Source organism: Parus major, chromosome 19 (genome assembly GCF_001522545.3).
Source record: "Parus major isolate Abel chromosome 19, Parus_major1.1, whole genome shotgun sequence".
Classification (NCBI taxonomy): Eukaryota; Metazoa; Chordata; class Aves; order Passeriformes; family Paridae; genus Parus; species Parus major.
In genome coordinates, this window is record NC_031787.1 from 849941 (window position 1) to 861860 (window position 11920).

The 11920-nt window shown below is 47.3% G+C and overlaps 1 protein-coding gene and 1 long non-coding RNA gene across 2 annotated transcripts in view; one reads left to right on the plus strand and one right to left on the minus strand.

The window, feature by feature from the left end:
- The first annotated feature begins 7 nt into the window (after nucleotides 1-7).
- Nucleotides 8-6652, plus strand: LOC107212648. The gene is made up of 2 exons (XM_033518955.1): nucleotides 8-532; nucleotides 5165-6652. Exon 2 carries the CDS (start codon nucleotides 5641-5643, stop codon nucleotides 6646-6648), a length of 1008 nt encoding a protein of 335 aa, XP_033374846.1. The 5' UTR covers nucleotides 8-532; nucleotides 5165-5640; the 3' UTR covers nucleotides 6649-6652.
- LOC117245294 overlaps nucleotides 2878-11920 on the minus strand; it is an 18259-nt gene continuing 9216 nt past the window's right edge. Inside the window, exon 2 of the long non-coding RNA XR_004499869.1 lies at nucleotides 2878-3957. This is a non-coding gene — a long non-coding RNA (uncharacterized LOC117245294). The remainder of the gene's footprint in view (nucleotides 3958-11920) is intronic.

An 11920-nucleotide genomic window follows, 5' to 3' on the forward strand; every position in this document is an offset into this window, starting at 1 on the left:
AGAGAGCTGGGTACCGGGGATGAAGAGAGCTGGGTACCGGGGATGGAGAGAGCTGGGTACCGGGGATGGAGAGCGCTGGGTACCGGGGATGGAGAGAGCTGGGTACCGGGGATGGAGAGCGCTGGGTACCGGGGATGGAGAGAGCTGGATACCGGGGATGAAGAGAGCTGGGTACCGGGGATGGGGAGCGCTGGGTACCGGGGATGGAGAGAGCTGGGTACCGGGGATGGAGAGCGCTGGGTACCGGGGATGGAGGGCCCGGGGCTGTAGCGGGTGCAGATGGGCACAGTCGCGGTAACACGCTCGGGCTGCTCGGTGTCACGGAAAGTTTGAGCCCCCGGGGCAGAGCGTTGCCCTCTCCTGGACTCTGCTCCCCGCTTTCCCCGATGGAAGCTTTGTCCTCTCCCTGGAAAAGCTGGCTTTCCCTGGCACGGAGTGACAAAGGAAGCATCCTGCTCCCCCGGGCTCCCCACAGCCCCCGAGCCGGAGCCAGGGAATGACTTCAACAGCAAGGACCAAACCCTGGCGGGAGGTAAAGTGATAAACATCATAAACTCCAATTCACATCCAGCGTTTTTAACCTTCTCACGAGGGCACAGCCTCCCCTGAACAGCCCCGGTCTCCCGGGTTTCCGAGCTCGATGCCTGTGCCACGGTTAACCCTGGCTTTCAGAAAGATGGCACCAACAGGCATGAGAAATTCAAACAACCTTGAGGCATTGTGTCCTACAAGGCAACTTTTCAAAAGGTAAGAATAACCCCTCTCACCTTCAGGCCATAATTAAAAATGAAGGAGGAAAAAAAGAAAGAAAAAAAAAAAAGAAAGAAAAAATAAAAGAAAGAAAAGCAATGCCATGAAAACAAAGCTAAACCTAAAATTGCCGTGGAGGATTTGGAGTTTTAGTTCAGTCCTAGCTGCACATGAAGTCTTTTATGGCTTACAAACCTGGAGACAGGCACATAACTCATAGTCAGACCCTAAAATACTGTGGTCAGTCCGTCATCCACACTCAGGTTCATTATAAGAGGGTGAAAATGGGAATTATTTACGTGACACAGAGCTAGAAATCCTCCCAAATTGCTGCAAACCACCTTTGGCAGGGGCTGAGGGGAAGCTGGTTTGGGGGTTCTGCTGGGGTGTTTTGGCACACCATAAACAGAAGGTTTGTTTCCAAAGCTGACAGCTGAGATTTTTCTTCTCTATAAATACAAACACTTTTTATTAAACAAATAAACAAACACCACCCAGCTTGGCAGAGAAATTTACCAAAAAGGGAAACCACATGGCCTTAACTGTCAGGAGCAGAAATATTTGTGCAAACAGAAATATACCTGCTGCTTATTCTGGAGCAGTTTGGGATAAAGACCCATTCCTGTTGTCCTTCATTCCCACTGCTCCCACTGAAGTCAGGCTGCTGCATTACACAGAAGCAGCAAGATCTATTTTAATTATAAACCAGCTTGGAAAAAGCTGCATTTAAAGGCTTTTGGCACGTGGCTGGTACAGATGATCCCAATGGAAAAAAAAAAATAAAAAATCTTAGGATCTTAAAAAAAGAGAATGCAAGGATTTGAAGCAGCTCCTTGCTGAGGGACAAGGCGAGCATTTTTGCCAGCCCTTCCCCCAAGAAAGGAGCAGAATTAAGTCCCCCAAGAACAGGAGGGAGGGAGAAAGCCACAAGTCCCCTTAGGGTGGTAGATGGCTACAGGGCACCTGTGAGTGTGTGGTCCTGGGGAGAACAGCACAGCAGGAGAAAATAAAGATGACAAAAAAAAAATGCAAGGGAAAAGAAAATCTCTGAGTGGAAAATAACAGGAGAGCTAAAAAAGTCAGAGTATACACGTGCCAAGAGCTCCCCTGCCTTGTCTGGGGGGGATTAACTTCTAAAAGATCCCCCTGTTTCATTCTGGGGGATGAAGGAGCAGGCTGTGGGGCTGAGCTGACAGCGATGCCATGGCCTGGGGCTGTCCCCAGCCTGCAGGACAGCTGGGCACTGCCTCCCTGGGCACAATGGGAACCAGTCTGAGGGAAAACTGATCCCTCCTGCACTGGTCTGCAGCGTTCTGTGCTCCACAGGCCCCTCTGCCATCCTGCTCTCAGCACCAGCAATGGCTTTCCCTTCACTTCTTTCACCTGGGAGAATTATCTCAGTTCTGTCCAGGTGCACTGCAGTCTCTCCTGGCCTGAGCAGACCCCACAGTATTGACACCAAGCCTCACATTCCCTTCAGTGTGTGCTGGGAGCCACCCCCAGCACGTCCTGAGTGAGGCTCAGCTCTCTGGGGCTGCCAGGGAGCCAAGTGTCCCCTGTGTCACCAGAGCTCAGAGTCACCCACAGACACATCCCCCTGTGCCCTGCAACAGAGAGCAAACTGCTTCAGACAGCAACAGAACCGACATCAAAGAGTGCAGTGAGTGACAGAGGCTGGGAGAGTCAATCCAGCCCAAACATCAGCCCAGCCCCAGGGCCCTGCTCAGCACTGAGCCCATCCCCAGGAGCCTCAGCCCCGTTTTTGGGCACCTCCAGGGGAGGTGGCTCCACCCTGGGCCAGGCTCTGGCTGCTCCTCCGTGATGGAATTTTCCTACAACCTGATTTAAGTTCCCCTGGCACGGCTGGGGGTGTTTCCTGTCACCCTGCCCGAGGATGGACACCCCCAGGACATGTCCTTTGTGCCACTTCAGGCCTGGGAGCAGCTTCCCCACCTCTGTTTCCTTTGGGCTTTGCACCCCCAGAGCACTGAACTGAATTTCAACACCAAATACAAAAGGGGTGCTTGAAAAGCTCACTCAAGACTCCACTCTCTAAAGCAAGGTTCAACCAAGCCATAGCTCAGCCTCCACTGGAGACTTTGGAGGTTTTTCCTTCTACTTTTTATCTTTTTTTTTTTTTTTCCCTTTTTCATTACATCCCACCAAAAAAAAATAGCTTGAAACATTTTTACTAAATAGAGAAGAACTAAAGGATATGTGTCAGTATTGGGCAGAGCAGATCAGTTTGCATGTCTAATAGAAAAATTCTATTTTTGCCCATTCTGATGGAGTTCTGTGAACAGCACACACACACTTTTCAAGTGCTAGCCAAAATAATTACTTCTCTCCTTCTGTGGGGGGAAAAAAATCCAGTAAATCATGAATATTCAATGGACTGGTTAATGACATAGTAATGCTTTAGCTGAAATCTTTGCTCCTTAAAATACAGCCAACATGAGCTGCCAGTTAGAAGAACAATTAAAACTACAAAAATAACTTGATTTGCAGAATCTTTCACCCCCTGATCGCTTCAGGAGTGTGTGATGGTAGCATGATACCATGACAGATCTGGGGCAGGCTGTCTTCACCATCTGGGAGATGTAAAACAGGCAGGAAAAAATAATTTCTGTTATTCACTGGAGCTTCTGCCAGTGCTGGGGGCTCTCCAGGGTGAAGGAGCCTCCCCTCAGTCCTCACCCAGATGATCCCAGGGTGCACCCAGTTACATTTCCAGCCTTGCAGCACCAGCTCAAAGGAAAAAAAAAACAAATAAATACATAAAAATTGTGTCTTTTAGCTAAATTTCTTTGAATTGCATGAATGAGCCTTTCCATAACCAAATCCCTGTATGAAAACAGCGATCTGCAAAAGGGAAAAAACAAACAGCCAAACAAAAACCTGCAGGAAAGGCCCAATTTGAGGCAGTTTTGTTTCCTCAAAGCCTGAGAGTTGTGGCTGGAGTGCTGTGAGTGCTCTGGGGTTATTCCTCTGCTTTCAGGGGGTGCTCAGGGGTTGCACCTTCCCCTTTTTCTCTCAGGAATCCCTGATTATCCAGCCTCAGTTTTGTTGCTTTGCCACCAAAGGCAGCTCTGGGGAAGCCCCGTGCTCATCATGAATTGATGATGATGATGATGATGATGATGATGGGTGAATTGAAGCCTCCACGTTGTCTGTGAACTCTTGGTTTTCCCCACTGGAGTTTTCCCCCTGCAAGAGTCCCCAGCATCACTGTGAGGCCTGGGCTGTGGGAGGAGTAAAACTTGTCTAGAAAGACGTTTATAACTTTCAGATATTGCAATATTCCGAAGCTGATGGCTCACTCTGCTCTCCCTGAGTCATTTCTGACATACTTCAGGCACATATTTGACATCAAGGAGTGAACCCTTTATCTCCAGCCTTAACATTTTCCTCCACTATGGGAACAGCTAATGCACAAAAGTAACTTTCCTCAGTGTTATCTTCAAAGTTGGGAACATATTTGGTTGCATAGCACAATAACTCCATTCATATTTCATGGATTTTTAAATTCAGCCTGTAAGCATGGACAGCTCATCACTGATACATCAGGGAAATGCTGTGAAAAAACAAAAAACTTATTGTGCTTTTAGCAGAGGAGATTGCTGCATGGTTCCCTCAAGGATATTAAAAAATCTGTGCCATGGTTATCAATAAGAATCTTTCAGGGTCAGCATTTATAAAGCTTCTAGGATGGCTTCAGCTCTTGACTGACTTCAGAAATTAAGGAACTTACTCACAAAAAGCAAAATTGTGGCTTAAAGTCAACTACTCCTCAGTTCTGCTGCTTTTCAATATTCATCTTGATGACCAGAATCTAATTCTTAATTTATTACAGGAGCTTGTTTGAAAAGCTTCAGCTTATTTCTTGAAAAACAGGGGGGAAGGGAGAAGAGCAAGAGGAGCAAATTCATTGAAATTTTGATAAATCATCAAAAAAAAGCAGAAAATCCATTTTAAATATTGATTCCTTGTGTGACTAGAGAATAAATTCTCGCTTATTTCTTTTTTACTTCAGAAAACATTTACATGGCCTAAGTTATTTCAGCACCTAATCATCACCTGGTAGTCCTTGAGCCAGGGAATAAACAGCATTGTTTCTTCATGTTATAGCAGCAAACAGAAAGATTCCTTTGATGAAACCCACAGAATCCCAGGATGGCTTGGAAGGAGCTCAGAGCTCATCCAGTGCCAATTCTGCCATGGGAACCCCTCCCACTGTCCAGCCTGGCCTTGGGCACTGCCAGGGATCCAGGGACAGCCCCAGCCCCTGCCCACCCTGCCAGGAACAATCCCTGCCCAAAATCCCATCCATTCCTGCCCTCTGGCACTGGGAGCCATTCCCTGGCTCCTGTCACTCCAGGCTCCTGTCCAAAGTCTCTCCCCATCTTTCCTGCAGGCTCCCTTCAAGTCCTGCAGGGTCACACTGAGCTCACCCCAAAGCTTCTCCTCCCCAGGTGAGCATTGCCAGCTCTCCCAGCAGAGCTGCTCCATCCCTCTGACCCCCTGAGCCTCCTCTGGGCTCCTCCAGCAGCTCCAGGTGCTGGCCCAGGGCTGGGGCAGCTCTGGAGTCTCAGCTGAGCTCAGGGGCACAATCCCCATCCCTTTCCTGCTGCCCACGCTGCTTTTGATGTCATCACGTGAGAAAACACCAGGATTGACTGACACCAGTGGATGTCACCCAGACATCGATGGATGTCACCCAGACACTGATGGATGTCACCCAGACACTGATGGATGTCACCCAGACACCGATGGATGTCACCCAAGGACGATGGATGTCACCCAAGGACCATGGATGTCACCCAGACACCGATGGATGTCACCCAAGGATGATGATGTCACCCAGACACCGATGGATGTCACCCAAGGACAATGGATGTCACCCAGACATCGATGGATGTCACCCAAGGACGATGGATGTCACCCAAGGACGATGGATGTCACCCAGACACCGATGGATGTCACCCAGACATCGATGGATGTCACCCAAGGATGATGATGTCACCCAAGGATGATGATGTCACCCAGACACCGATGATGTCACCCAAGGACCATGGATGTCACCCAAGGACCATGGATGTCACCCAAGGATGTGCTCAAGGGCTGGCAGTGGCTCCCCAGCCTGGCTGTTCGTTGCCTTCAGGCAAACACAAATTGCCAAAGCAGCTCTGCAGCACTTCAACCCTGGCTGGCTCCTCAGTCTGTCTGGGCAAAGTGACTCCTCCTGCAGCCAATCCTGCAGCCATTCCTGCAGCCATTCCTGCATCCAATCCTGCAGCAAAACATTCCTGCATCCAATCATTCCTGCAGCCATTCCTGCATCCAATCATTCCTGCCTGCAGCCATTCCTGCATCCAATCATTCCTGCATCCAATCATTCCTGCATCCAATCCTGCAGCCAATCCTGCATCCAATCATTCCTGCATCCAATCATTCCTGCATCCAATCATTCCTGCAGCCATTCCTGCATCCAATCATTCCTGCAGCTACTCCTGCAGCCATCCATTCCTGCAGCCATCCATTCCTGCAGCCATCCATTCCTGCAGCCAATCATTCCTGCAGCCAATCCTGCATCCAATCATTCCTGCAGCCAGCCATTCCTGCAGCTATTCCTGCAGCCATCCATTCCTGCAATCATTCCTGCAGCTATCCATCCATTCCTGCAGCTATTCCTGCATCCAGTCATTCCTGCAGCCATCCATTCCTGCATCATTCCCCCTCTCTCCCCAGCCCTCCAAAGGCCAATGGAACATCAGAGGGACACACTGCAGAGCTTTGTTTTCCTCTCTCCTTAACTGCTTTTTTAGCATTTTAAAACACAGTGCACTCATGAAAGGCTGTAAAATTCCTCATAAAGTTGACTGTGCCACAGGATTATAGAATACCTCTTGGAACAATGGATAAACAGCTAATCTCGGATCTGTCACCAGAAAACATTAATATATTTCAAAAAGCTATTAGCCCTTAAACCAAAAGTAACACAGAATTTGATTTTGGGCAACAGGCTATAAACCACTGAAATTGTCTGGCAGCTCTGCATTGAAAGCAGGTGGAAAAAGCTTCAAGAGCCCTGGCATTTATTTTATTCAGCTATTTAAGGCATATTTTAAATAGACTCCAAAACATGGGCATGAAAACTAACAGTAAGTAAGGATAATTCCAAACACAGTGCATCAGTTGATTTACCACACATTTTCAGGAGGCAGGACAGCATTTGCTGTGTTATGCAAGAAGGAAGTGAGAGGCAGTAAATATTACAGATAAAAAATGATGAACCATCAATAGCCCTTCCCACCTTTACAGCATCATGTCTTTAAGGAGCTTTAGAGCTTTGCTAACCTTCAGAGGAGCAACATCCATTTTGTGGATGGAAACATTAAAGATCAGCCATTAATCCTAAATGTCCCCATCAGTTCTGAAGGGTTTTGGGCCAGGGATGGCCAGGGATGGTGGGACAGGGAGGAAATGTTTGGGGAATGCAGTGGGGAAACAGAGTTTGAGATTGCCACCTGTGAATCAAACCTTGTTTCTTCCCCTGGTCATGAAAAGATCAGGCAGATGGAAAAGTGCTTCAGATGAGGAGTGCAGGAGTTGCCTTCTCACAGAGCAGAGATTCTTCTGTCAAGTGCTTTGAGAGAGGTGATCTCTGAGCTCTTCAAAGCCTCAAAGAAAGGGAAAACACGAGCAGGGCTGAGGTGAGGAGTTTCAGGTTTGTGGCCAAGTGCTGGAGCTGGAAATGGTTGAAGAATCCCAGCAGCACAGGCAGACCCTGCACCACCATTCCAGCCTGGCTTTATCTGGGGCCTGGACACTGGATTTGTATTTTATACAGAGAAATCCCTGCAGAAACACTAATTCTCACCTGAAAGGTATTGTTGGTATTTCTCTGGGAAGAAACCTACTGGATGCCAGAGTTCATTTTTTTCCCTGGGAAGACATACTCATCCCAGAGCCTCTTAAGGAAGGAAGGTATCAGAATATTTAACCAGAATGTTCCTGGGCTCTGGCTCTGGGCTGGGTCAGTCCCAGCTTGGACTCAGTCCTGGAGTTTTTCTCCATCCTTAATGATTCTGCAACTCTGATTCACAAAAGGCTTTGGTGTTTTCTTTCTATCAATTAGACACACATATCTGTGAGAAAGCAGTGAATTCTACACTTCTGTCAAACCCAGGCTTCAGTAATAAGGAAATTATGCCTCCAGAACCCTTTCATTCATTCAGCAGACTGAAAGCAGCACGGAGCTGACTCATTCCATGGGGCTGCCACCAAAATCTCCTACAGGAAGTTCTTGAGGTAGAGAGGAGACAGTTATGGGAAAAAAACAAACAAACAAACCTTTTGTTGTGACCCACAGAGGTGATAGGAAATAAGGAGGCACAAAACCCCAGGAGGGAGAGGCAGGACACATCCCAGCAGCAGCTTTCCAAACTGCTTTGTTCTCCCTGGGAGACGTTCCCCACTTCCAGAAATGACCCTGGGAAGTCACAGTGTTTGGAGAGGCTGTTCCAGCACAGCAGCTCCAGCAGCACAGCTCTCACAGGGTGTGTTTTACCTGTTCAGAGCTCTGCTGCTCACTCACAGGGGAGCACCAAGCATTCCCTGCCAGCATTTTGGCCATTCCTGACTCTGGGCAGCCTCTGCTGCAGCAGCTGGAGAGGGAGAGGGTGGACAAAGGCAGGAAAGGGTCTCTGGAGAGGGAGGTGGACGTGGCACAGCTCTGAGCACTCACCTCGCTGGGGAACAGAGCTGCCTTCCAGCTGAGCACTTGGCATCTCGCACAGGAGAATTCCACAGGTGGATTCTTCTCTTGTCACCCATGAGCAAATGGCCAGGGCAATGCCCACCTCTGACTCACACCCATTTAAACCCCATCTATTTAATAAGCTCCATATTTTTAATTTCACTACAGTAGCTCCCTGAGCTGGATCACATCAGTGACCAGCACAAACCTTTCAGCTCCTTGCTCTTTACTCAGCTCCATTTTGGCTTAGGACATCATTTGTCATCAACAAATACAAGGTCTCAACATTAATTTGGGCTCCATGTCTACCAGGGAACAAAATAAATTTTGAGAGATACATGCAGTGACCCAAAAGGGGTTAATTTTAATTATGTTAATGTTTAATAAATGGTTATTCAAATCCTACAATAATAACTTGATAGTCCTCCTTAGAAACATGACAGTTTTCTACCTCATAATAACTAATTATTTTTAAGCTATTAATGGCCATAATTTATCAATTATCCAGCTACTAGATTTAATAGTAAAACTTACTCCTAAGGCAGAGCAGCTTTCTGGAAAAACTCTGAGTGAACAATCAAATGTCCACTCATGGGCAGCACAGTCTGTACACAGAACAGGGGTCTCAGGGGCAAAAAAAGGGTAAAATATCTGGATTCTGCTGCTGCCTGAACCTCTCCTTTTTGAGGCAGGGATGCTGGAAAGGATCTGGTTCTCAGCTCTGCCTTGGCTGGGATAATGAAGGGTGTTTCAGCAGGAGAAAGGTTTTCTGGCAGAGCTTCCAGCCCTCCTTGGAGGTGTAGCTTTAATCACTGGGGACTGTGCTGAGGCTGTGGCTGTGCTGTTTCTGAAGAAAAAAGAGCTTTTGCTGCTCCTTTAAAGAGCTTGCAAGATGATTATATTATATATATATATATTTATGTGTGTGTATGTAAGTATTCTGCTTAGAAAGAACATCTAGGTCATGTTTTCCATGCTGATCCATCCTCAGTCTGCATCATCAAGGGCACTTTCAGAGGAGCAAGAGCCCTCCAAGGGCTGTGCTGCTGTTCCCCAGGCTGCAGTTTGAGGCTCAGCTGGCTTTGGGTTCACTGGGGAGGAGGGGGCTGCAGGGTGGGCAGAGGATGGAGACAATTCCAGTGGCTCCAGGACAGAGCTGAGCCCAGCAGGGACTGTGGGAGCAGCTCTGGGGTGACCGAGGTCAGAATGGGGAACAAAACCCCAGAACTGCCCCACTGGGGGCAGCTGGAGAAGGAAAGAGCTCCTTCCCAGTTCAGACACCTTTCCCAGTTCAGTAATCCCAGTCATGGGGACAGGGATGCACATTCCAATGCTGACAGCCTCAGGTTAACCTCTCTGACCAACCACAGCAGGCAAGCTGTGACCCCAGAAAATCACAGAGATATTTTACCATAAAAAATAAGAAAGGCAGATCCCTTACACCACATTTGTCAGTTCTCTCTCATTTGTCCCACAGCTGTTAAATATTAGCTGTTCTTTGGACTCAGTCTGTGTTTTTATCCTCCATCTTCTCCCAGGTTCCCTTTGTACTCTGCATTTCTGTGCCACATCATTGCACACAGTCAGCCCTTGCTGTTAAACAGATGCTGTGACAGAGCTGACCTCTACATGTGGCTGTGCTTTGTTTTTAAAGCATTTCTTTCTCCTGAATGAAAATCACCAAATTAAAGCAAGGTATTTCTTTGCCTCTTTTCAGAGTGTAACAGAATGCAAAAACACAAATCAAAGTATGTTTAAACACCTTTTCCAAATCATGTAAAAACCCATCTATCTCACTAGCAACCGAGAGCTCTTCCTACACACCCAACACAGCAGATGTTAAAAAGCTATTTCATCTTCTTTAGAGCACTTTAGGTAAAAAGCTGTGGCTTTCAAATGTGTACAAAGAAGGTCAGAAAAGTAAAATGCCTTGAAATGGTTTTGCTCAGGGGCCAGGGGATCTGAAGTGACCTCTGTGATTTCTTGAGTTCCCAAAATTCCAAACTTCTTATCAAGGCCTTCTCCTTCCCTTTTGATGTTCTCGCTGTGCTGAAGGTGGGTGTTGTAGCTGAACCTTTTATGCATTTTTGATTTATTCTCCTTGCAAGGTTGGTGTACCTGAGGCTGAAGTTAATGGCTGGAGAGGCACTGAAGTGTAAATTTACCATAATCACTTTCCCATCCCCCTTAGAAGGATGGTTTTATGGATGTTTAAATAAACAAATAAAGCTGCAGCCCCTCCCCATCTCAAACCACACGAGTATTTAATAAAGTTACTGCTGTTAGAAAGGCTCCTCTGGCTTTACAATGACCCTTTCTGCAGGTTGGCATCTCTCCTGGTGGGATGTGTGGCTTTCAGTGGTTTTTACTCTCATCCTCATTAACACAGACATTCTCCATAGGCACACACACACACCTGGTACATCCGAGCTGGAGCAGTCCTTGATGGAATTCAGTACATCTCTGCCACACCAAAACCAAAAATAAATAATAATAATAAAAAAATCAATGATTGATCCAATTTCAGTTCAGCCATTGATCCAAAGAAATGCTAACTTGCTGTGTTTATCCCTGCACTTACAGTTTAAAACCACCAAGACTTGTTTTGAAAGGGAAGGTTTCCCCCTGTTCAATTCTCTCTGATGTTGTATTCCAGCTTCACTTGAAAGAAATAGATCAGAAAAATGTTCTGCATAAGGGGTGAAGCAAAGTGTAGAATAAAACCCCGTGAACAGCTGGAAAATGGGGCAAAGCCAGAAGGAAGGGAGTGCTCCTGCACACCTGCACTGCACAGACAGAGCCACAGGACACTCAGGGCACAAGAAATGATAACAGAAATTAATTAAGGGAATTAAATAGAGTCAATTGATTCCTTTCATGTTCAAAGGAATGCAAGGTCTATATTCAACAAATGGGAAGGTAAATCAGCAAATTTCCTTTATGCCCACTCCTTAAATCTGTACCTAATTGATTTCATGCACTTTATGTCTTTATGAGCTTACAGTTAACAACACGTTAACATAAATAAAAGACACGACTCCAGTAATGGCTTCACTAAAACTGAACCACAATGGGAGAGCTGCAAGTGATCCCTCTTGCTGGCAATATTGGATTTACACTAAATCCAGAGGACAGGTCCATAGATCTGCTGGGACGTGCTCCTGCAGAGGACAGCTGAGAATTGTGATAATACAGAGACCTGGCACAGAGACCTGAGTTCCTCCAGCCCACTGCAGGAGGGATGCAGTGAACGGGGTGGGATGCAGTGAACGGGGTGGGATGCAGTGAACGGGGTTATTGAGGAGGGAAGGGCAGGGCTGTGGCTCTCCAGGGCAGCAGGAGCCCTCATTGCCCGGCCAGGAGCCCTCACTGCCCGGCCAGGAGCCCTCAGTGCCCGGCCAGGAGCCCTCA